At 43.1% G+C, this 27992-nt stretch overlaps 1 protein-coding gene across 1 annotated transcript; it reads left to right on the forward strand.

The window, feature by feature from the left end:
* The first annotated feature begins 10681 nt into the window (after positions 1-10681).
* LOC117328969 (gigasin-6-like) lies at positions 10682-27978 on the forward strand. Its single transcript, XM_033886611.1, has 5 exons — positions 10682-11411; positions 18497-18676; positions 21422-21682; positions 25363-25619; positions 27005-27978. The coding sequence occupies exons 1-5, from the start codon at positions 11107-11109 to the stop codon at positions 27556-27558; spliced, it is 1557 nt and encodes a 518-aa protein (XP_033742502.1). The 5' UTR covers positions 10682-11106; the 3' UTR covers positions 27559-27978.
* Positions 27979-27992: the final 14 nt, after the last annotated feature.

Below are 27992 nucleotides of genomic sequence, written 5' to 3' on the forward strand. Positions count from 1 at the left end.
ACCTAGACCACATCAGTGGTAGATCAGACCTAGACCACATCAGTGGTAGATTGGACCTAGACCACATCAGTGGTAGATTGGACCTAGACCACATCAGTAGTAGATCAGACCTAGACCACATCAATGGTAGATCAGACCTAGACCACATCAGTGGTAAACCGAACCTAGACCACATCAGTGATAGATCAGACCTAGACCACATCAGTGGTAAACCGGACATGGACCACATCAGTGGTAAGCCGGACCTAGACCACATCAGTGATAAACCGGACATGGACCACATCAGTGGTAAACCGACCTAGACCACATCAGTGGTAAACCGGACCTGGACCACATCAGTGGTAAACCGGACCTAGACCACATCAGTGGTAGATCAGACCTAGACCACATTAGTGGTAAACCGGACCTAGACCACATCAGTGGTAGATCGGACCTAGACCACATCAGTGGTAGATCAGACCTAGACCACATCAGTGGTAGATCGGACCTAGACCACATCAGTGGTAGATCAGACCTAGACCACATCAGTGGTAAACCGGACCTAGACCACATCAGTGGTAAACCGACCTAGACCACATCAGTGGTAAACCGGACCTAGACCACATCAGTGGTAAACCGAACCTAGACCACATCAGTGGTAAACCGGACATGGACCACATCAGTGGTAGATCACACCTAGACCACATCAGTGGTAGATCAGACCTAGACCACATCAGTGGTAAACCGGACCTAGACCACATCAGTGGTAGATCAGACCTAGACCACATCAGTGGTAAACCGGACCTAGACCACATCAGTGGTAAACCGGACCTAACCAAACAGGGTAAACCGGACCAGACCACATCAGGGTAAACCTAGACCACATCTGGTAGATTACTAGACCACATCATGGTAGATCATCTAGACCACTCAGGGTAAACCGGATCAGGACCACATAGGTCGTAAACCGGACCTAGACCACATCAGTGGTAAACCGGACCTGTAAACAATCAGGTAGATTGGACCTAACCACAGGGGAGATCAGACCTAGGCCCACATCAGTGGTAAATAGATCACCACAAAGGTAAACCGGACCTAGACACATCAGTAGTAACCCCAGACCACATCATGTAAAGGACCTACCACATCAGTGTGACAGACCACACATACAGTGTAGACCTAGACCACATCAGTGGTAACGGACCTAGGGACCACCAGTGGTAGACAACCTAGCACACAGTGGTAGACCGACCTAGACCACACAGGGAAAACTAGACCCGTGGAGATCGGACCTAGACCACCATGGTAACCGGACCTAGAGCCACATCAGTGGTAAACGAACTCTAGACCACATCAGTGGTAAACCGGACCTAGACCACATCCAGTGTAAGCCGGATCCTAGACCACATCAGTGGTAGATTGGACCTAGACCACATCAGTGGTAGATCCGACCTAGACCACATCAGTGGTAGATCAGGACCTAGACACATCAGTGGTAGATCCGACCTAGACCACATCAGTGGTAAACCGGACCTAGACCACATCAGTGGTAACCGGACCTATACCACATCAGCTGGTAACCGGACCTAGACCACATCAGTGGTAAACCGGACATAGACCACATCATTGGTAGATCGGACCTAGAACCACATCAGTGGTAGATCAGATCCTAGACCACATCAGTGGTAAACCGGGACCTAGGACCACATCAGTGGTAACCGGGACCTAGACCACAGCAGTGATGGTAGACCTGGGACCTAGACCACATCATGGGTAGAACCGGACCTAGACCACATCAGTGGTAAACCGGACCTAGACCACATCAGTGGTAAACCGGACCTAGACCACATCAGTGGTAGATCAGATCTAGACCACATCAGTGGTAAACCGGACCTAGACCACATCAGTCGTAAACCGGACCTAGACCACATCAGTGGTAAACCGGACCTAGACCACATCAGTGGTAAACCGGACCTAGACCACATCATTGGTAGATTGGACCTAGACCACATCAGTGGTAGATCAGATCTAGACCACATCAGTGGTAAACCGGACCTAGACCACATCAGTCGTAAACCGGACCTAGACCACATCAGTGGTAGATTGGACCTAGACCACATCAGTGGTAGATTGGACCTAGACCACATCAGTGGTAAACCGGACCTAGACCACATCAGTCGTAAACCGGACCTAGACCAAATCAGTGGTAAACCGGACCTAGACCACATCAGTCGTAAACCGGACCTAGACCACATCAGTGGTAGATCAGACCTAGGCCACATCAATGGTAAACAGACCTAGACCACATCAGTGGTAGATCAGACCTAGACCACATTAGTGGTAGATCAGACCTAGACCACATCAGTGGTAAACCGGACATGGACCACATCTGGCTAGAATCAACTGTACACCTCAGTGGTAAACCGGACTAGACATCAGGTAAACCGGACCTGGACCAATCAGTGGGAACGGCCTAGAACACAGTGGAACCGACCTAGACCAATCAGGGTAAACCGGACTGGACCACATCAGGTTAGTCAGACCAACCCAAGGTAGACAGACAGCCACACAGGGTTTAAACCGGACTAGACCATCAGTGGTAAACCGGACCCGACCACATCATGGTAAACGGACCTAGACCACACAGTGGTAACCGGACCAGACCACATCAGTGGTAAACCGGACCTTTGACCACATCAGTGGTAGATGACCTAGACCCCATCAGTGGTAGCACTGGCCACATCAGTGGTAGACACGGACCAACAGTAGGGTAAACCGGACCTAGACCAACGGGTAACCGGACCTAGACCAATGAAAGGAACCGGACTAGACATCAGTGGTAAAAGACTGAGCCACATGAAGGTAACTGGATCAGACCTCAGTGGTAACACCGGACCTAGACCACATCAGTGGTAAACCGGACCCTAGACCACATCAGTGGTTAACCGGACCTAGACCACATCAGTGGTAGACCAGGACTAGACCACATCAGTGGTAGAATCAGGACCTAGACCACATCAGTGGTAAACCGGACCTAGACCACATCAGTGGTAAACCGGACCTAGACCACATCAGTGGTAGATCAGACCTAGACCACATCAGTGGTAGATCAGACCTAGACCACATCAGTGGTAAACCGGACCTAGACCACATCAGTGGTAAACCGGACCTAGACCACATAAATGGTAAACCGGACCCTAGACCACATCAGTGGTTAGATCAGTACCTAGGACCACATTCAAGTGGTAAACCGACCCCTAGAACCACATCAGTGGTAACGATCCGATCCTAGAGCCACATTCAGTAGGTAGTTCAGACCTAGACCACATCAGTGGTAGATCAGACATAGACCACATCAGTGGTAGATCCTGACCTAGTACCACATCAGTGGTTAGACCGGACCCAGACCAACCGGGACCAACCACATGAATGGTCAACCGGACCTAGACCACATCAGTGGTAAACTGGACCTAGACCACATCAGTGGTAAACCGACCTAGACCACATCAGTGGTAAACCGGACCTAGACCACATCAGAGGTAAACCGGACCTAGACCACATCAGTGGTAGATCAGACCTAGACGACCTCAGTGGTAAACCGGACCTAGACCACATCAGTGGTAAACCGATCTAGAGCACATCAGTAGTAGATCGGACCTAGACCACATCAGTGGTAGATCAGACCTAGACCACATCAGTGGTAGACCGGACCTAGACCACATCAGTGGTAGACCGGACCTAGACCACATCAGTGGTAAACCGGACCTAGACCACATCAGTGGTAGATCAGACCTAGACCACATCAGTGGTAAACCGGACCTAGACACATCAGTGGTAGATCAGACCTTGACCACATCAGTGGTAGATCAGACCTAGACCACATCAGTGGTAGATCAGACCTAGACCACATCAGTGGTAAACCGGACCTAGACCACATCAGTGGTAAACCGGACCTATACCACATTAGTGGTAAACCGGACCTAGACCACATCAGTGGTAAACCGGACCTAGACCACATCAGTGGTAGATCAGACCTTGACCACATCAGTGGTAGATCAGACCTAGACCACATCAGTGGTAGATCAGACCTAGACCACATCAGTAGTTAACCGGACCTAGACCACATCAGTCGTAAACCGGACCTAGACCACATCAGTGGTAGATCAGACCTAGACCACATCAGTGGTAAACCGGACCTAGACCACATCAGTAGTAAACCGGACCTAGACCACATCAGTAGTAAACCGGACCTAGACCACATCAGTAGTAAACCGGACCTAGACCACATCTATGGTAAACCGGACCTAGACCACATCAGTGGTAAACCGGACCTATACCACATTAGTGGTAAACCGGACCTAGACCACATCAGTGGTAAACCGGACCTAGACCACATCAGTGGTAGATCAGACCTAGACCACTTCAGTGGTAAACCGGACCTAGACCACATCAGTGGTAGATCAGACCTAGATCACATCAGTGGTAAACCGGACCTAGACCACATCAGTGTAGATCAGACCTAGACCACATCAGTGGTAAACAGACCTTGACCACATCAGTGGTAGATCAGACCTAGATCACATCAGTGGTAGACCGGACCTAGACCACATCAGTGGTAGACCGGACCTAGACCACATCAGTGGTAGATCAGACATAGACCACATCAGTCGTAAACCGGAGCTAGACCACATCATTGGCAAACCGACCTAGACCACATCAGTGGTAGATCAGACCTAGACCACATCATTGGTAAGCCGGACCTAGACCACATCAATGGTAAACCGGACCTAGACCACATCAGTGGTAAACCGGACCTAGACCACATCAGTGGTAGATCAGACCTAGACCACATCAGTAGTAGATTGGACCTAGACCACATCAGTGGTAGATCGGAACTAGACCACATCAGTGGTAGATCAGACCTAGACCACATCAGTGGTAGATCAGACCTAGACCACATCAGTGGTAGATCAGACCTAGACCACATCAGTGGTAGATCAGATCTAGACCACATCAGTGGTAAACCGGACCTAGACCACATCAGTGGTAAACCGGACCTAGACCACATCAGTGGTAAACCGGACCTAGACCACATCAGTGGTAAACCGGACCTAGACCACATCAGTGGTAGATTGGACCTAGACCACATCAGTGGTAGATCAGATCTAGACCACATCAGTGGTAAACCGGACCTAGACCACATCAGTCGTAAACCGGACCTAGACCACATCAGTGGTAAACCGGACCTGTAACACATCAGTGGTAGATTGGACCCAGACCACATCAGTGGTAGATCAGACCTAGGCCACATCAGTGGTAAACCGGACCTAGACCACATCAGTCGTAGATCAGACCTAGACCACATCAGTGGTAGATTGGACCTAGACCACATCAGTGGTAGATCAGATCTAGACCACATCAGTGGTAAACCGGACTTAGACCACATCAGTCGTAAACCGGACCTAGACCACATCAGTGGTAAACCGGACCTGTAACACATCAGTGGTAGATTGGACCTAGACCACATCAGTGGTAGATCAGACCTAGGCCACATCAGTGGTAAACCGGACCTTGACCACATCAGTGGTAAGCCGGACCTAGACCACATCAGTGGTAAACCGGACCTAGACCACATCAGTGGTAGATCAGACCTAGACCACATCAGTGGTAAACCGGACCTAGACCACATCAGTGGTAGATTGGACTTAGACCACATCAGTAGTAGATCAGACCTGGACCACATCAGTGGTAGATTGGACCTAGACCACATCAGTAGATCAGACCTAGACCACATCAATGGTAGATCAGACCTAGACCACATCAGTGGTAAACCGAACCTAGACCACATCAGTGGTAGATCAGACCTAGACCACATCAGTGGTAAACCGGACATGGACCACATCAGTGGTAAGCCGGACCTAGACCACATCAGTGGTAAACCGGACATGGACCACATCAGTGGTAAACCGACCTAGACCACATCAGTGGTAAACCGGACCTGGACCACATCAGTGGTAAACCGGACCTAGACCATATCAGTCGTAGATCAGACCTAGACCACATCAGTGGTAGATCGGACCTTGACCACATCAGTGGTAAACCGGACCTAGACCACATCAGTGGTAGATCAGACCTAGACCACATCAGTGGTAAACCGACCTAGACCACATCAGTGGTAAACCGACCTAGACCATATCAGTCGTAGATCAGACCTAGACCACATCAGTGGTAGATCGGACCTTGACCACATCAGTGGTAAACCGGACCTAGACCACATCAGTGGTAAGCCGGACCTAGACCACATGAATGGTAAACCGGACCTAGACCACATCAGTGGTAGATCAGACCTAGACCACATCAGTGGTAGATCAGACCTAGACCACATCAGTGGTAAACCGGACCTAGGCCACATCAATGGTAAACCGGACCTAGACCACATCAGTGGTAGGTCGGACCTAGACCACATCAGTGGTAGATCGGACCTTGACCACATCAGTGGTAAACCGGACCTAGACCACATGAATGGTAAACCGGACCTAGACCACATGAATGGTAAACTGGACCTAGACCACATCATTGGTAGATCAGACCTGTACCACATCAGTGGTAAACTGGACCTAGACCACATCAGTGGTAGATCGGACCTTGACCACATCAATATTACACCAGACATGATCACATCAGTAGTAGACTGAACAACGTAAACCCGACATGGACAACATCAGTGGTAGATCAGACCGACACCATATCAGTAGTAAACCGGACATGGACCACATCAGTAATAGACCAGACCTGGATCACATCAGTAGTAGACTGGACTTCGACCATATCGGTGATAGACCAGACCGATACCACATCAGTGGTAGACCTTTGGTTTGGTTTGTTTTTGTTTAACGTCCTATTAACAGCCAGGGTCATTTAAGGACGTGCCAGGTTTTGGAGGTGGAGGAAAGCCGGAGTACCCGGAGAAAAACCACCGGCCTACGGTCAGTACCAGGCAACTGCCCCACGTAGGTTTTGAACGTGCAACCCAGAGATGGAGGGCTAGTGTTAAAGTGTCGGGACTGGTAGACCAGAAGACCGGACCACGTCCATGGTAGACCGGAACACGTCAGCGGTAGACCGGAACACGTCAGTGGTGGACCGGACCACGTCCATGGTCGACCGAAACACGTCAGTGGTGGACCGGAACACGTCCATGGTAGACCGGAACACGTCAGCGGTATACCGGAACACGTCAGTGGTGGACCGGAACACGTCGACAGAAGACCGGGCCACGTCCATGGTAGACCGAAACACGTCAGTGGTGGACCGGAACACGTCCATGGTAGACCGGAACACGTCAGCGGTATACCGGAACACGTCAGTGGTGGACCGGAACACGTCGACAGAAGACCGGGCCACGTCCATGGTAGACCGAACATGTCAGTGTTGGACCTGAACACGTCTATGGTAGACCGGAACACGTCAGTGGTGGACCTGAACACGTCCATGGTAGACCGGAACACGTCAGTGGTGGACCTGAACACGTCCATGGTAGACCATATTACGTCCATGGTAGACCGGAACACGTTGGCGGAAGAACGGACCACGTCGGCGATAGACCGGACCACGTCAGATCGGACCATGTCAGCGGTAGACTGGACCACGTCGGCGATAGACCGGAACATATCAATCTTAGAATGGCCAAGGTTAATTTAATGTGGCACATTATGTTAAATTATTGATCGACTAGATCCATTAGAAGCCATATTACATCGTTAACAACACCGTTGTTAGAAATGTCACCCACGTTGATAGGCTAAATACATCAAAGGGAAAATGTCAATTAGAAAACAAATGTCACGACCTTTTAATTGATTCAGTGGTGATAAAGGCGTACATTCAGTGGTGATAAAGGCGTACATTTAGTGGTGATAAAGGCGTACATTCAGTGATGATAAAGGCGTACATTTAGTGGTGATAAAGGCGTACATTTAGTGGTGATAAAGGCGTACATTTAGTGGTGATAAAGGCGTACATTTAGTGGTGATAAAGGCGTACATTCAGTGATGATAAAGGCGTACATTTAGTGGTGATAAAGGCGTACATTTAGTGGTGATAAAGGCGTACATTCAGTGGTGATAAAGGCGTACATTTAGTGGTGATAAAGGCGTACATTCAGTGATGATAAAGGCGTACATTTAGTGGTGATAAAGGCGTACATTTAGTGGTGATAAAGGCGTACATTTAGTGGTGATAAAGGCGTACATTTAGTGGTGATAAAGGCGTACATTTAGTGGTGATAAAGGCGTACATTCAGTGGTGATAAAGGCGTACATTCAGTGATGATAAAGGCGTACATTCAGTGGTGATAAAGGCGTACATTCAGTGGTGATAATGGCGTACATTCAGTGGTGATAAAGGCGTACATTTAGCTTACCCTGGTATAAAACATCGACAATAATACTGTTTACAAGGAGGAAGAACAACTGGATCAGAGATTGACCTATGTGACAGTTTCTGTCTCCACAGGTACTGTCACACCTACAGACAGCCATAAAACGGATATTTACCCAGCACCATTCATTTATTCTGTACCAATCCTTGCTGGAGTGATAAATGGAATCCCAATATCTGATTCAACTTAACCCGATTAGATTCCTCCCACGACGACGCTGGGAATGGCGCGATGGAGGGGCTGTCATACAGTTGACTATTCCAGTATAATAAATGTTTATTTACCTTATTTAGCAAATACATCAGCACATACATGAAAATGATCTCTGATGTTTACCAACAAACCTACTGGATAGTTCAAAGCGCAATACGTGCTTATTAATGCTTATTTCTGAAACTGTCTTATTTCCGTAAAGTAAATGATTGGTTTATTTTTAACTTAGTTAGCAATTCAATAGTATCACACGTAAACAATCCTAGCCACCTACTATCTGGAATACCACTTAAGAGTAAGGTGATTATACGACCCCTTCTACTTAAGTACACGCCAATTTCTCCAAATGACGTCACTCAGTGTTCAGTTTGAATTTTGATTATGTTGAGACAGCTGTGTGGTCCCTATGTACGACCAGCACGTGTACATCAGACATTATCTCAAGGCTGTATCAATATTGTCTATACACTCCGGGACGGTCTAAAATTCTAAATTACACAATTCAAAAGGTTACATTGCGCTGCACATTCATTTGTGGATAGTCTTAGCGACATTAACAGTTATATATACATGTTATCCCGCCCCCCTTCATTTTCTATTTATTTACATGATCATTATGATATGTTAATTGCAGTCTATGATTAATGTCAACTAACATGGACTACAGGGTTGCTCTGGCCTCAAAACAACAGACTAGCGTAAAGTATAACGAGACTACTAGTATGACCTTCATTATAAAGGACTTTCCTAATAGATATCGAGACTATGACCTTCATTATACAGGACTATCGTAATAAATATCGAGGATATGACCTTCAATGTACAGGACTTTCGTAATAAATATCGAGACTACGACCTTCATTATACAGGACTATCGTCACAAATATCGAGACTATGACCTTCATTATAAAGGACTATCGTCATAATTATCGAGACTATGACCTTCATTATACAGGACTATCGTCATAAATATCGAGACTATGACCTTCATTATACAGGACTATCGTCATAAATATCGAGACTATGACCTTCATCATACAGGACTATCGTCATAAATATCGAGACTATGACCTTCATCATACAGGACTATCGTCATAAATATCGAGACTATGACCTTCATTATACGAGACTATCGTCATAAATATCGAGGATATGACCTTCAATGTACAGGACTATCGTAATAAATATCGAGACTATGACCTTCTTTATAAAGGACTATCGTAATAAATATCGAGACTGACCTTCTTTATAAAGGACTTTCGTAATATATATCGATACTATGACCTTCATTAGACAGGACTATCGTCATAAATATCCAGAGTGTGACCTTCATTATAGAGAAGTATCGTAATAAATATCCAGAGTGTGACCTTCATTATAGAGAAGTATCGTAATACACATGGAGGATATGACCTTCATCATACAGGACTATCGTAATAAATATCGAGACTATGACCTTCATTATACAGGACTATCGTCACAAATATCGAGACTATGACCTTCATTAGACAGGACTATCGTCATAAATATCCAGAGTGTGACCTTCATTATAGAGAAGTATCGTAATAAATATCCAGAGTGTGACCTTCATTATAGAGAAGTATCGTAATACACATGGAGGATATGACCATCATACAGGGATTTGGCATCACATGTCTCATCGTACATTGTATGAAAGGTATTCCGCATATACCAGCCATGATCGATTTTTGATTTTATACCAAAAAAGCTCTCGGCCTGTTCGAAGTGTCAAATTACAGACAAATGTTCATTATGAAGCGGGACAGACGCTGGCGAGCTCTATGTAATCACGCGCACTGATATGTTTGGAATTCCCGAAGCTCTAGGGACACTGACATCGGACAGTCAAAGGCTTTATCAAGATCCGTCAAATTGATCTGAGCTATTTATAGGCCAAGATGACAGCTCATCACAAGCCATCTACATATTACGTGCTCAAAATAAATATATACATGAGATAAAGGACTTCCATTGATACGAAATCAATATCGATGTTGGAGATATCAGAAAACACATTTCGCACAGTACCAGTATTACCTATCGACCACGGCATGTACTGGACATCTCCGTCCAGTCTGCTGCTAATGAAGGGACCATCACGAGACGATTAATTTGCGATATTAGAAGTGTGATGGGCCTGACCCCGAAACGCTCCAGGGCGACTATCTAATCAGGTATCGGCCCGTCGTTCTCCTCTTCACTTTTGTCAGTGCGGGGATGCGTTACATCTCGCACCTTCGTACAGGCGCTGAAGCATTCTGGCCACAGAATCGCGCGGGAAAAGTGGCATGCTTTGTCTATATTCCGTCTATCTCTACAGGCTTGCTGTCTCCAGTGTCCAAAGATATATGAGGCGTCTTCATTCGTCTTGTGGATTTGTAACGTCAAACAGGTAAAACTCATTGTTCCACGGAAACAAATGTGTGTGGCACTTCGCTCCTCCTCACGTGAGCATGGTGTACGCCCGGGGACTACTAGTGCTAAGTTGTGCCGTGGTACTGTGTAAGGCTGGGCCGATTACGGCCCCTATGCTACACGAGTTTGAGGAGTACGTGGAGTCTGTGATGAGGTGCCGACAGGTACCCGGACTGACCATTACTATGGTCAAGAACAACAGAGTATTATACACTAAAGGATTTGGATACGCTCAAGTGGAGGATAAAATACGGGCAACTAATGACACCAAGTTCTGCATCGGATCACTGACCAAGGCTTTCACAAGTACAGTCCTCGCCAAAATGTTGTCCATGCATCCAAGGTAACCATTGCTCAAATAAAGAAGGCCACTTCTGGCCACACATTAAGAACTATTTGACGTATGAAAGTTACTCATTGCCGATATATATATATATAGAAGTACTTGAAACTATTAATAACAAACACGTTTTAGTATTAACCTCGCACAGGTAACTATTGACCTCACACAGGTAACTACTATCTTCATTCATGTAACTATTGACTATAAATAGATAACCATTGACTAAACACAGGTAACTGATCACTATACACAGGTAACTATTGACTATACACAGGTAATTATTGACTACACAGGTAACTGGTGACTATACACAGGTAACTTTTGACTATACACAGGTAATTATTGACTACACACAGGTAACTGGTGACTATACAAGGTAACTATTGACTACACACAGGTAACTGATGACTATACACAGGTAACCATTGTCTATACACAGGTAACTGATAACTATACACAGGTAACTAATGACTACACACAGGTATCTATTAACTACACACAGGTAACTATTGACTACACACAAGTAACTGATGACTATACAAGGTAGCTATACACAGGTAACTATTGACTATACACAGGTAATTATTGACTACACACAGGTACCTGGTGACTATACACAGGTAACTATTGACTACACACAGGTAACTGATGACTATACACAGGTAACCATTGTCTATACACAGGTAACTGATGACTACACACAGGTAACTGATGACTATACACAGGTAACTATTGACTACACACAGGTAACTGATGACTATACACAGGTAACTATTGACTATACACAGGTAACTGATGACTACACACAGGTAACTGATGACTATACACAGGTAACTGATGACTATACAAGGTAGCTATTGACTATACACAGGTAACTGATGACTACACACAGGTAACTGATGACTATACACAAGTAACTATTGACTACACACAGGTAACTATTGACTTCACACAAGTAACTGATGACTATACAAGGTAGCTATTGACGACACACAGGTAACTATTGACTACACGCATGTAACTATTGACAACACACAGGTAACTATTGACAACACACAGGTAACTATTGACTACACGCAGGTAACTATTGACTACACACAGGTAACTATTGACAACACACAGGTAACTATTGACTACACACAGGTAACTATTGACTACACACAGGTAACTATTGACTACACACAGGTAACTATTGACGACACACAGGTAACTATTGACAACACACAGGTAACTATTGACAACACACAGGTAACTATTGACTACACGCAGGTAACTATTGACTACACGCAGGTAACTATTGACTACACACGGGTAACTATTGACTTCACACAGGTAACTGATGACTATACAAGGTAACTATTGACTACACACGGGTAACTATTGACTTCACACAGGTAACTGATGACTATACAAGGTAACTATTGACTACACACAGGTAGCTATTGACTTCACACAGGTAGCTGATGACCATACACATTGGTAAAAACTAGCACAATCAGTGTGATAACCTGATTAGTGGTGATTGATCGTGTGGTAACCGGATTAATTGTGAATGATGTAAGATTACCGGATTAGTGGCGACTGATCGTGTGATAACCGGAGAAGTGTTGACTGATATAAGACAACCGGATAAGTGGTGACTGATATAAGATAACTGGATTAGTGGCGACTGATCGTAAGATAACCGTGTTAGTGGTGAGTTTGTGTTAACCAGGTTAATGGCAACGGATCGTGTGCTAACCGGATTAGTATTGACTGACTGTGTGATTACCCGGTTAGTGGTGACTCATCATGTGAAAATCAGATTGGTGGAGTCTGACTTTGTGATAACCGGATTAGTGGTGACTGATTGTAAGATTAGTGGTGACTGATTGTTAGATAACCGGATTAGTGGTGACTAATTGTAAGATAACCGGATTAGTGGTGACTGATTGTTAGGTAACCGGATTAGTGGTGAATGATTGTGTGATAACCGGATTAGTGATGACTGATTGTGTGATAACTGGATTAGTGATGACTGATTGTTTGATAACATTACCGGATTAGTGGTGACTGATTGTAAGATAACCGGATTGGTGATGACTGACTGTGTGATAACCGGATTAGTGATGACTTACTTTGTGATAACCGGATTAGTGATGACTGATAACTGGATTAGTGGTGACTGATTATAAGATAACCGGATTAGTGGTGACTGATTGTGTGATAACTGGATTAGTGGTGACTGACTGTAAGATTACCGGATTAGTGGTGACTGATTGTGTGATAGCCGGATTAGTGATGACTGGTTGTGTGATAACCGGATTAGTGATGACTTACTTTGTGATAACCGGATTAGTGGTGACTGATTGTTTGATAACCGGATCAGTGATGACTGACTGTTTGATAACCGGATTAGTGGTGACGGATTATAAGATAACCGGATTAGTGGTGACTGATTGTGTGATAGCCGGATTAGTGGTGACTGATTGTGTGATAACCGGATTAGTGGTGACTGATAACCGGATTAGTGGTGACTGATTGTGTGATAACCGGATTAGTGGTGACTGATTGTGTGATAACCGGATTGGTGATGACTTACTGTGTGATAACCGGATTAGTGATGACTGACTGTGTGATAACCGGATTAGTGGTGACTGATTGTGTGATAGCCGGATTAGTGGTGACTGATTGTGTGATAACCGGATTAGTGGTGACTGATTGTGTGATAACCGGATTAGTGGTGACTGATAACCGGATTAGTGGTGACTGATTGTGTGATAACCGGATCGGTGATGACTTACTGTGTGATAACCGGATTAGTGATGACTGACTGTGTGATAACCGGATTAGTGGTGACTGATTGTGTGATAACCGGATTAGTGGTGACTGATTGTGTGATAACCGGATTAGTGGTGACTGATAACCGGATTAGTGGTGACTGATTGTGTGATAACCGGATCGGTGATGACTTACTGTGTGATAACCGGATTAGTGATGACTGACTGTGTGATAACCGGATTAGTGGTGACTGATTGTGTGATAACCGGATTAGTGGTGACTGATTGTGTGATAACCGGATTAGTGGTGACTGATTGTGTGATAACCGGATTAGTGATGACTGATAACCGGATCAGTGGTGACTGATTGTGTGATAACCGGATTAGTGGTGACTGATTGTGTGATAACCGGATCAGTGGTGACTGATTGTGTGATAACCGGATTAGTGGTGACTGATTGTGTGATAACCGGATTAGTGGTGACTGATTGTGTGATAACCGGATCAGTGGTGACTGATTGTGTGATAACCGGATCAGTGGTGACTGATTGTGTGATAACCGGGTTAGTGATGACTGACTGTGTGATAACCGGATTAGTGATGACTGACTGTGTGATAACTGGATTAGTGATGACTGACTGTGTGATAACTGGATTAGTGGTGACTGATAACTGGATTAGTGATGACTGACTGTGTGATAACCGGATTAGTGATGACTGACTGTGTGATAACTGGATTAGTGGTGACTGATTGTGTGATAACCGGATTAGTGATGACTGATAACCGGATTAGACAAGATGGATGGTCGCGAATCCTTATGTCTATTCTTACCTTCGCTTAATCGTAATCTTTATTCACTGGCTAATGAATCGACTCTTAACACAATGATTTAATGATGGTTGTTTTTTTTTTCAAACTAAAGCCGCTGTAGCTTTGGCGACCTTCGCCAATATGTTCACGTTTCAGACATCTGGCATCCCGTCAGTATTTAGAACCACTAGCGGAACACAACGTAGTAGCACTGAAATAAAAAGGATACTGTGACATTCGGCACTTTTATCGTTCAACGTATCTTAATTGTTTTATTAGACTTGGATTTTAAAACTATCCAAATTGCATCTAATTGGTTATATGATATCCGGGGACTTCTTCCGTTTGGTAATGACAGTCAAGGTTACAATGAGCTTCGACATTATACTAGACACACGCGATGTCATTAACACAATGTTGACAATTTGCACTTCATACAAATGTAATTCATAGGAGGTTATCATTCTAAAATGCCGCATTTTACTGAGAATGACAAAAATCCAGTATTAACAACGAATTTCTAACTACATGTATACTCATTTCCATTCAAATTACGTCTTCTAAGTGACCAAGAGGCACAGAGTGATAATATTGGGCTATCAGCTTCCTTCGAGGTCACGTGGTTCAATATCGTTGAAACAGTACACTTAGTTGAATCGGTTATGATTTTAATTTAACCAGGAGGTCTCCGGAGTTAGACCTGAAAGATTTTTCGATAAGAAATTTCTTTGGTCCAAAAACATTCTCTTTTTAACTGAAAGACTTAAAATCATTATATTTGACAAGGATGAAGTCCGAAAGAAATTGGGCCAAGTAATGGCAGCGAATCATGACTAGCAGGTTTTAGCTACATACACGTGTCATTTTGATGATTTAGCTATGTCGCTGTAAAGTGTGGATTTATCCACTGTGGATGATGGATTGCCTTGTGTTGGAGTTGCGTTGCTGTCTACTGGTCCGTAGTCACATTCCGAACATACATAATTAACCATGCAGCTCATATAGTAGTTGGCCCAGATTTTCAGTTATAACCGCGAAACCCAGAAAAACGATAATAAAAATAATGTTATAATATGCATGTACTCTAAGTGTCTTGCTATAGTACATAGGTAATGATAACGTTATCCAATTACTGCGAGATAAGGCGAAATGATTAACATGGTTAAAGAGATTTCTTATCTTTAATTCTCTTTGTCATCGTAAAGCGGCGGTTATTGTCGCTGATTAGATACAAGCGGCAGATGAAAGGGTACGGGGCAATAGATTGTGGGGGACAGGGCCAAACTCTCGTTAGCACGCGCATTAGAAATTAGAATAACGTATTTCACATTAGCAATAAGTAAGAAAAGACATTACTGTATAAATAGTTATATGTTTCAATACAGTTGGCATCGTCCTTGAACTCTAAAGTATGTCCTCGTTTTTGGTGTTGCTACTGCTTTGAATGAATCATACATGCACTGGTATAGTGAAATAAGTCAGAATTTAAAAAAAAAGAAATAACCTTTAACCTGCAGATAGGTGATTTAGATATATTTCTGATATCTGTAAAAAAAATTACAATGTTTCCATTTCCCATTGCATACGCTCCCTTTCCAAATATGGCGGCCATCGCTAAATTGAGAAAATAATAATTTAGTGATTTCTGTACGTACATTGAACTTATACCCACAGGTTGGCTGACGTTGTAGATATTATAACGATGTACACCTAACCAAAAGGGTACAGCAAAAATTGTATGATTTTCAGTTTTTCGGCGATCTGCTGCTACTCGACCGTGTTTTCGGGTTATTGCCAACTGAAGCACCGCCTCTGGTTAACTTAGCGTTTGATCAGACTCTTGAAGTGCAATGCAATCAAGTGTCTAGAAGAACGAGATCATACCTACAGTGAAATATTTAGATGAAATGGCGTTTTAGTCAACTTACATTTATACATGTACGTAATACTGCTTTGTTAAAAAGTAGGACCGGAAGATGGTCGAATCGCCTTAAATAACGATTTCAAAAAGGTACAAAGCATTGTTGTCAAGCGTTTGAGAATATGCTGCAACTGCCGGTGTAACGTTGAAAATCGACCCTAGTCAGTTTTAAACGTTGAATATGGAACCTGGGTCAGATTTCAACGTTGAATATGGACCATGGATGCCGTTGAAAATGGGTCGTGTCGTTGAAAAATGACAGCTTAAAAGGTCATTTTTCAACGGATGGCCTGTTGAAACTGGACTGTTGAAAATTTACTGTTCAACACAAGCTTACCGATCTTCTCCATTTTACATAAAATAATACGGATTCTTTGATCGCCTCTCTCCCTGTAAGCTCCCTCTTCTGGGAAGATATTGGAATTACATAAGTTCTCCTTTCATCGTCCTGTAGTATTGTCTTGTCCGTTTGTCCAAATATTTTGTTCCGACGGATAATTTTGATATTGTTTAAGCACACTCTCAGGCCATCGGATATTCGGGCTTGATTGGTTAATACGAAAGTTTTGAGATAGTGAAAATGACGTAAAATCACGTGGTTAGAGTACGATATTCCCACCAAAATATTACGCCACAATCACCGGAAGGTGGGAGGATCAGGGTGAATCGTACCCAGACCACTTTTCACTATCTCGAAGCTCTCGTGTTGTTTGCGGTAAACTCCCGTTGTTTATGACATTGGAGCCATATGATTGGTCCTCAGGCTTCATATTGTATACGTCAACAATATTTGAATGACGTTACGCAGTCGTGTCCTGACATGTCATTTCATGAACAGACTTCTGCAGTCTCTAACAGTCCAGTGTTGTCCCCTAATTCGTCAATAACTTACATCTTTTTGATATCAGAGATTCTTTTTTTTGTTTTTGTTTTTGTTTTTTATCACAAATCAAGAATTCATTTTAATTTCTTTACATCAGAAAACATTTGTTTGATATCAGCAAATCGAATTTTCGAGATCAAAACATATGTTTTTATTTCAAAACAATATTACATGTGTCTGGTATCAGAAAATATTTTGATGTCAGAAACGGCAATGTACTTTCATATTCGATCATGGTCAATGCACGAGATAGTGATTTAGATTGTTGATTTCCTTTTTCGGAAAAAATCGACATTCCTTTTTTACCCCCACCTCCTCCCTCCTTGCTGTTACTGCACAAGAATAATTCTAACAATGCACATTTATAAACATGTAGATGTATAATAACGACGGCCATATTACTTATAGCCCGTGTACTCGAGTAAAACCAGCCGATCACATGACCAGCTCTCCCGATTTTGTCTGTGTCGAGATGAGCAGCACCAACTTCTCCACGTAGACGATGTATATCTTGGTGAAGACTATTGTACTTTAACAGAACAAGCAATCGATAAAATCTCAGGCTTTTAGATTTGATACTCTTTAATGTACATTTAACTTCCTATGTTTCACTAGTGCATCGCAATCGTGAAAAAGCATCGGTATATTGTCATAGTCGTGTAATGTATACATGTATCATACAGCATTAAAAAATAAAGCATTTTATCTAATAGATTCACCTGGGACACCCCCATCCAAAGCATCCTGGGAAGTGGCTTCCATCTGATAAACAAACTGCGTTCAGAAAACGTGAATCTACGAGACCTACTGGCCCACAAGGTGGGTGTTCCTGGTTTCTTCAACGCTTTGCTGGTGGGCTTTCCGGAGAATGTCACCAGAGAGGAGTTTATCAGGTACATGTAGCACATAATATCTATATAGAAAACACTAAATCTTTATCGTTAGCATTTGTTTTTATGCTCTTTATATTTTAGACCAATAGAATAGCAATGTTTTGTGAAGTGATTTCGGTAATAATCATGTGCTTTCAATCTGACCTCCTGTAACTTACGGTATGATAGACAATGCCGATGGTCGGGAAGAAAAGAGATTTCTACACGGCTTCCTGTCCATCAGTTTGGTAGGCGCGCATTGGTGTTCTAAAACAAAAACAAACGAAACAAAAAAAAACATCAAAAATAAGTATCAAAATGAGATGGTTATGATATACCGGGTAGCCTGTTCCGTCTGACGAAACATGGCCCGTACAATACATATTGGCCGTTATATCTATAGTGGATTGCTAATAGAGTTCATATGATAAGAACGATTGTAAGAAACATTGATTCACCAATCATTACAACTCGGCCAATTCCGTCAAGGATCGGGACCAATCCAATCTGATTGCGAGCCTTGAATGAAAAAGGCCGAAATAATTCGATCGGGCATGAATTGATTCCGAATCTTCATGTAATTGGCCGAGGTGTTGTCACTGATATCATATCACTTTAAACAAGCAGTGACGTAGCCAGGGCTTCCATAGTTGTGGAACGAACGAATCGTGCGCCTAATAGAGGTTTTCATTTTCCATTTAAAGTCCTTTGAAAGCTGCAAAAAATCGCTGATATATTGATAAATAATGAAATGCAAATTCATGTCAGTAATTTCACAGGCGCCCGAATCTGGTAAGTATTTAAAGAAGAAAAATAAAGCCCATACTCATACTATATCAAGATGTAACACGATCGGACGATGCATCAACTGTGGAACGGAAGTAGGCAATTTATCCTAGAGCTCTTTTAAAACGGACAGCCTGATTGGTCGACAAATATAGTCAGTATAGTTTACAGAGCTGTGGACCAATCAGATTGCTCGTTGCGAAACCGCTCTAATATATATATACTTCCGTTCTACAGTCAATGCGGACGTAAAACCCATAAATAAATAAAAAATAAAAGTCAATGCATCGTCGGCTATCACGACCGCTTTTAGTCCATTTTCTCAAGTTTAAGTCATTGTGACAAGACACAAGAATCGCGAATGTCCCATCAGAGATAGTCGGGCGTTCTCCGTGTCAACATTTGAGTATTTAAGCCGCATACTCCCAAATGACCTAAAATTCTATTTGAACACATGTATTAATGGCAATCGAAGATGCTCATGACCATTGGACTGGACGTTTGACCGGGGGAATACATCAGTAATTGAAAAATAACTCGCCGCATTTATTTTTATCGCAAGATTTTTCACGGAGCCGAGTACAAGGCTACGACAATGTTCACTGCACATAAACTACACATATGGCCGGTGTTTACATATCGAGTATACACGAACTTGCCTTATAATGCTTTCAATTGAACATAATAGCAAAATATTCTCGTAATAACTGATCAATAAAAACAAATAACAACTAAATACTGAATTTTAAAATATGGTAATATTTATACAACAAAACATCGATGAAATTCAGATTGGTGAAGTTGACGATGTTCGAGGAATACGGAAATTCTTTTCCTAAGGAAATCCTGGGATTTTGCCGATTCCAGTCCCTTTTACGTTTCTTTTAGCACTTTGGTAGGCTCACGCTTTCGGCGTTCTGCCATTTTGTGTTGACTGATTACCCGCCCGTTGCACTGTGGGCTAATTTGCGTATAGAACCAGATATTATTATTTTGGAATTTCCAGTATACTTTCATAAATACATATTTCCCCCCAGTTTTTGATTCACGATAATTAGTTATATATTACGCCTGAAAAAAACCGTAAAGAGGTCAAAATGTAAACATTTATATATATCTCTTTGGGAGTATGGGGCTTTAATAAAAGAAATTACAACTGCGATCCCAGAAACATACGGCTCACCCTGTAGTACTTGATCTACAGTCATCCGACGGAAACTAACGCCTGGTCTGACGAAACGGGAGGAATTATTGTACATACCTTGATGATCTGATTATCAGAATCCCTGTGCTGTGCTCAACGATAGCGTATATCTCGTTTTGATAAGACATATCATCTCGACCACAACCTGCAATGGCTAAGCTAATGGAAACGTTAAGCGTTGTCCGTGAGCTTTGTAACGTTGAGAGCATTCACATTCGGTCTCTCTATTTACACTTCTTTACACCCACCTCTACCATTCTTAAACTTCCATTTCCTAAATGGAGATCACTATATCTAAACTATAATGCCATCTTGTTTAAATATTTACGTTTTGGGAAAGGGCTTCATATAAGTTTTTTTTTTTAAACTTGTGCCCGACTCCCGTTGTATATTTATGATACAATAAAATATGAATCAAATCAACATCATATGTGGATTTATCATAATGGATTGCATATCGAGACCAAAGTTTCCACTTTTACTAAAGGTCAAACCAGTTCAGCTAGTGGACGGACCATCAACCGTGCAACAGACGACGACTATCTCTGAGAATGGTTTTACAACGAGCAGTCTGATTGGTCGATAATCTAGTAAGTATTATTTACAGATTTGTCGACCAATCAGACTACCTGTTGCAACACCGTTCTCGGAGATAGCCGTCTTCAGTTCCACAGTCGATGAGTTGGGTTGATTTGATTTGATACAAACAATACATATGTTATAAATCCAGAATTGAAAATTCCATACAGGTATGTTACTATCGTATTTTCCAACAGTTACCTGGAGTACCTTCCCGCCTTTCTACCGTTCCGTACAAGGTTTGTCTACAGTAACTTTATGTACACACTAGCTGGGTTCGTGTCCGAGAAGCTCGGAGGAAGGACATGGGAAGAGCTTGTGCGAGACAATCTGTTCCGGCCTCTTGGTATGGACACCTCCGGCTTTGTGACGGAAGTATCCGACTTCGACAGGACCTTTGCCTTATCGTACGCAAGTAGGAACCGGAAACCTGTCCGGCTAAACGAAAAACTTTTACAGTAAGTAATAAACTAATCCGGAACCAATAAACAATAAACACCTTAGTCTGTAATGAAAAAAAGAATGGTCAGGTAATATAGCATGGATGATATCCTTTCCCGACAATCTACCCTCAATAAGCCAAGCTTGACGTAGGCATTTTGTTTTTCTTTGAAAGCTCCTTTAGTCCAAATCAAATGACCTCTTTTAGCTAGGCTGGGTTGTTTTTCAACCAATCATTCCAACGGAGACTTCGGGTTTAGCCACATTAATTTCCTACCTGTACTGATTTCGCCATAGACTTAGATGCCTAGCTTAACATAAATGTAAAGGGGTAAAGCAATTGCGATGCTAATGGATGGTCATAGCCAAACTGCTGTCACGCGGCAGTTGGTGTTGTTCAGTATTCAATTAACCATCCTTATACGCCATTCGTGCTACTGGGTCAGTTTCTGATCGTCCTGGGATCGGTCGTCATATAGCGACCGAAAGACAAGGCAGGGCCATTCCATTGTTGCGACTACGCGACAGATTCAAGACTGATACGGAGACTGCATCCTATACCTTCGGTATCAACAATAGACCCAGCAATGTTCAACCTTCCAAGAATTGCTTGCGTGCCGAGAGACTCATTGCACATCGGCCCTCCACTGACACCACGTACAAAGTAGGCGATAAGTGTGTCTTGATTGGATGTGCAGGCATGGTCCGACTAGGTGTAATATTACCCTAACCCTAATACCCTCGACCCCACCCCACTCGTTTAAGGTGTTTAATGGGTTTTTTTTTCATGGCAAACAGTATCAAGCCCAAAGACTGGCTTCCATATAGTCCCGACATTTCTCCCATCCCCTAGATTGGCCTCCCTATAGCCCCGACATTTCTCCCATCCCCTAGATTGGCCTCCCTATAGCCCCGACATTTCTCCCATCCCCTAGATTGGCCTCCCTGTAGTCCCGACATTTCTCCCATCCCCTAGATTGGCCTCCCTGTAGCCCCGACATTTCTCCCATCCCCTAGATTGGCCTCCCTATAGCCCCGACATTTCTCCCATCCCCTAGATTGGCCTCCCTGTAGTCCCGACATTTCTCCCATCCCCTAGATTGGCCTCCCTGTAGCCCCAACATTTCTCCCATCCCCTAGATTGGCCTCCCTAGAGCCCCGACATTTCTCCCATCCCCTAGATTGGCCTCCCTATAGCCCCGACATATCTCCCATCCCCTAGATTGGCCTCCCTAGAGCCCCGACATTTCTCCCATCCCCTAGATTGGCCTCCCTATCGCCCCGACATTTCTCCCATCCCCTAGATTGGCCTCCCTATCGCCCCGACATATCTCCCATCCCCTAGATTGGCCTCCCTAGAGCCCCGATATTTCTTCCATCCCCTAGATTGGCCTCCCTAGAGCCCCGACACTTCTCCCATCCCCTAGATTGGCCTCCCTAGAGCCCCGACATATCTCCCATCCCCTAGATTGGCCTCCCTAGAGCCCCGATAGTTCTCCCATCCCCTAGATTGGCCTCCCTATAGCCCCGACATATCTCCCATCCCCTAGATTGGCCTCCCTAGAGCCCCGACATTTCTCCCATCCCCTAGATTGGCCTCCCTAGAGCCCCGACATTTCTCCCATCCCCTAAATTGGCCTCCCTAGAGCCCCGACATATCTCCCATCCCCTAGATTGGCCTCCCTATAGTCCCGACATTTCTCCCATCCCCTAGATTGGCCTCCCTGTAGCCCCGACATTTCTCACATCCCCTAGATTGGCCTCCCTGTAGCCCCGACATTTCTCACATCCCCTAGATTGGCCTCCCTAGAGTGACCTCTGACAACATAGGTAAAGTCACAGATTTCGCAATCGGAACACCTCGCCTCCGTCTGTTCTAGTTTCGGAGAAAATGACGAGGGGTTCCGATTGAGACTTTCGCTGAACCTTTATGTTAATATCAAATTTTATACAAACATTCCCAACGATCATAATTCAATTTGTGTCGAGTGTACATACAGGAAATGACGTCATAACCGATAGTATACCTAGTTCACTACTTTGGGTCATCTTACGTGAACGTATACTGATACATTCATGCAGACTATTCGTACGAAACAAACACACCGACTGGCGCTGACAACATCCAATTATGTAAAGTAATTCTGTAAAAACGGTGCACAATCACATTGACATGGTAGCCAGGGGCGCTTCCGGCGTTCTAAACTATGATTGTATTTGGTATAAACAAAGCGATTCTGAAAATTAAGTACACGTAGAACAATCTTTGTAAATATTGATAATGTGTCAGAAACAAAAATTGAACAGAAAAAAAAAAGAAATATGTCTGCAAAAAATGGAGTAATTTTGATTTCTACATGGACGAGGATATCCGGTTTCCTGTCCTACTTTAAAGGTATTCAGACAATTTCCGGTATCGACTCTATTTATTTACGATTGTAATACTCTCCTTAATGAGATGGTGTAGCGCGTATAGAAAGGTCTGGTCATTGTCCCGAGTGTTATAGGGATGGTGTATGTCCTTTACAGCTGTGATATTGGAATGTTTGTAATATGACATAGGTGACACTACCCAGTCTAGGTAATATCGACCCATCATGTCCATAGTAGATCGCACCTTACCTTCAATCAAACAGCCATGGTTCTTGGGAACGCCAGAATGGCAGCTTAAAAATATCTTTCACAAACCATGATATTTAAGCGAGATTTTTTTTTCGCTCAGCCACACTTTGTATGGAAGAAGAGGTCACATTTATACAATGCAGTGATTCACATATTTTTCGGCATAGCCGTATAATTTTCTTTGACCCCGGATATGACGCGAAAGGTGGCGTTACTGGTCAAGATGAAGTATGTGATTGGTCAATGTAGCGGTAAATGCAAAATGCAGATATGCAGTTAAAGACGAAACAAAATTAAGATTGAATGTAAGCTGAATAATTGGATGTATCTATTCAAATGACACATTAATAAAATTATATTCCTGATTCAAATGCAGTCTTATTATCACCAAAAATGATTCAAACTGATATAATTTTGTTATCCGTGCTGAAACTGCGCATTTATTAATTAGTTCGTTGATTTATTTCACCAGCAGTTTTACATTATAACCATCAGCATTAAAACTATGCCGTTTATCTTTTTTAAAGATATTTCTTGTTTAACATTATCTTGTACATATGATAAATACATTTTACACTGGAATTGCACAAAAATCACTTTTTGTATATATTATTTCCTCAGCGTAAACTGGCTGTTATAACAAACTAATATATAGCGAATTTCGTACCCAACATCCATGTTACGGAGATGACACATTCTACTATCCCTTATCACACCTGCCCACCTTCCCGTTCCAATAGTAAATTCCGGTATTACTTCTCCATCATTCATCCCAGACTGTTTGAAATAGTCCTCTTGGTCGAAATTATTCTTAAAGATAAACTAGTTGGCGCCTCTAGGAGATTTTGTTATCCATGTACGTATGCTCGCACTAATTATAAATCTTCATTCGTTTGAAATACATTTTGTTTAAGCTCAACCCACTTTGCTCCCCTTCAGAGCCTCTCTGGAAGATTGTCAAGATCTTTATTGCTCGTTGGATAGGATGCTTTATGCTGTTTAAATTATCTTAACTTACATATAAAAATGTATATTAATGAACCATCATAGTGAGAATGGTACCTTGTCTTTCCAGCTGTGTTGATCCATTAGGCCCAGCTGGATCAATCTACTCTACAGCCAACGACATGGGTAGATGGATGTTGTTCCATTTGGCTGCTTTCAGGAATACGTCCTTGACCCCGCTGAACATTGACCATGATATCCTAGCAGAGACTTACGCCAGTCAGATGGCCACGCCCTTCCAAGAGAAAGATCTGTTCCGCCCCATGTACCCTATAGATGACGTATCGCTGGCGTACGCTCTCGGCTGGGTGACTTCCGTTTACAGAGGCGAGTAATCCTTAGTTTTAACTTAATGGGATATTTAATTTCAAAAGCTAAATTGGAAAACATACATACAAACAAATTTTGTATTGCAATATAAAACAAAATGTTCACCTGGTTCACCCGCAGGCGTCTGCATCTGATTAGCATTTACAGAAAAACATATTAACCCCATAGTTCAATGAGATGTAAAACTGAGGGGAGGGTGGGGTGAGGGGGGGGGGGGGGGGGGGGGGGGGTGAGCTTAGATTCATTTTAATTTAAGTTCAATCTGACTGAAATATCAAATGCACACTTACTTCAGTAACGTACCTTGGTTTACAATCTTTAATATCAACCCCTGTTTTTCTTTTGTCGTGTGATAATGATTTAAAGATGAGAAAATGGACCAAAAGCGGTCGTGATAGCCGAAGATGGATAGCCTATGGAACGGAAATTAGCTATATATTTTATAGCGGTTCTGCAACGGGCAATTTGATTGGTCGACAGCTCTGTAAATAATACTAACTATAAATTGTCGACCAATCAAAATCATACTTCCGTTCTTCCGATCTTCGAGTGTTATACCTTGTTAATAGTAGGAGTAGACTATTTCGTTGTATTACATAATGCGTTTGCTTTTCCTTAACTATACACATAAGCTATATTTTGAACTATTGCACGGCTAAAATGACTTGCACGGTCACGTTCGAACTATTGAACACCTTTGACGCTTTGGAATTTGGTCACGTGCGAACTTTAGAAAACCTGTGACGTTTCGGAATTTCGTCATACCCTTTCAAACGTCTAAGTCATTTAGATGTCAACACTGCCGACGGCAGTCATGGACACTTCTAGGCCTGCAGGAAAGTCGAGATGTCAGTGATTATAACTGTGTTTTAGTGATTATGTAATAAAACAAATATATCATGGGTGTCTGTGCAGGCGGTGGGGGTGGGGGTGTTTCCAGAAGGCCAAATCCTTCCGAACGGAAGTTAGATCTGAAGTTATACACCCCGGGAGAGAGGGGTATCCATAATGTCCCTTCCGATAAAGACATGCCCCAGCTAGCACTGAGGCAAACCCTAAAATGGGGGAAATATGTGTGATGTTACTGTAAATCAGAAAATATCTTAGTTTAAACATATTTTATTCAAAAGGAAACGGACACAAGTTGTACAACTTATAAACGTCCTTAAACAGGTATACAATGGTATTTACAAATGGCAGCATATATGATATAAGAAAATATCTTACTACTATTGCTGACATACACAGCCCTTTCGATTCCATGTTATGAAGGTTATACCGCACACTGATTCTCTCCCAAATCTTTAACCTTGGCGTGGAGTATATATGTGAGATCACCGTTTAAATACACATTTTTAATTGATTGGTATTTCATCCTTCAGGTTACAAGCGTGTCTGGCACTCGGGCGGAATCGTGGGCTTTTCGTCGTTATTGTGGTTATTTCCCAACCAAGATATTGGCATATTTGCCTCACTCACCGGATCTCGAGACAATGACAACCAACATCCTATCAGGGTCATCATGAGCCGCGCGGCGGACATGTTGCTAGGAGAAACGCCCTGGCTCGACCGTCGAACCGCCTGCTCTTTCCCCGCCCCCTGGGGCAATGTTTCGCCCTCCATCCCAGTATCAGGAGTCGGTCAGTTCAGGACGTTTTGGAACATTAGTCGGCCAATGGAACTTTACGTTGGATCTTATGGACATCCAGCGTTCGGAAACATATCGGTAACCATTGAAAATCGCACACAGTTGGTGCTTCATTATGGTAGATTTGGCCGAATGGTCCTCACACCTGTGACCGACTCGGACTTCAAAGGACGGTACATAGGGCCGCTCTGGTTCGCTACTCAAGCAGATGGACAAATCTTGCCAGTCAGTGTAAACTTCTCACTTCCGGTAACAGGAAGTGCCTTCAAACTTATCGTACCCTGTTGACAATGCTTTCGCGATCACATTTCAGAGAGGTTTCAGAAAAAACAAAGACAATGGTCTGAAAGGTACACTGCAACTCACGTGCACAACCTCAGGTACTACACGCGCGGAGTTGACAATGTTGATATTGTATGCTGTATTCATGGTGATGATTTAGTCTGCCTTCGTGTTCCTAATGACTATGAATGTGTCACCTTTTGTATTTCATCTTGTATATATGAACAATTGGCGGAATTCCCACATAGAGTGTTCAATAAATGTAAATCTACATTGTATTCTGACATTTTCCATTGACAATAGTCCATGACCTATATCTATAGTATTAGCACTTTGTCAATACTCCAAACGATTAGCCTACATTGTGTTCATATCTTGTTTGTGTGTTTATTTCCTAATTTAATAAAATTTGATGTTTTGTATTTATGTATGCCTTGTGT

The sequence above is a fragment of the Pecten maximus genome, chromosome 6 (genome assembly GCF_902652985.1).
Source record: "Pecten maximus chromosome 6, xPecMax1.1, whole genome shotgun sequence".
NCBI classification, from domain to species: Eukaryota; Metazoa; Mollusca; class Bivalvia; order Pectinida; family Pectinidae; genus Pecten; species Pecten maximus.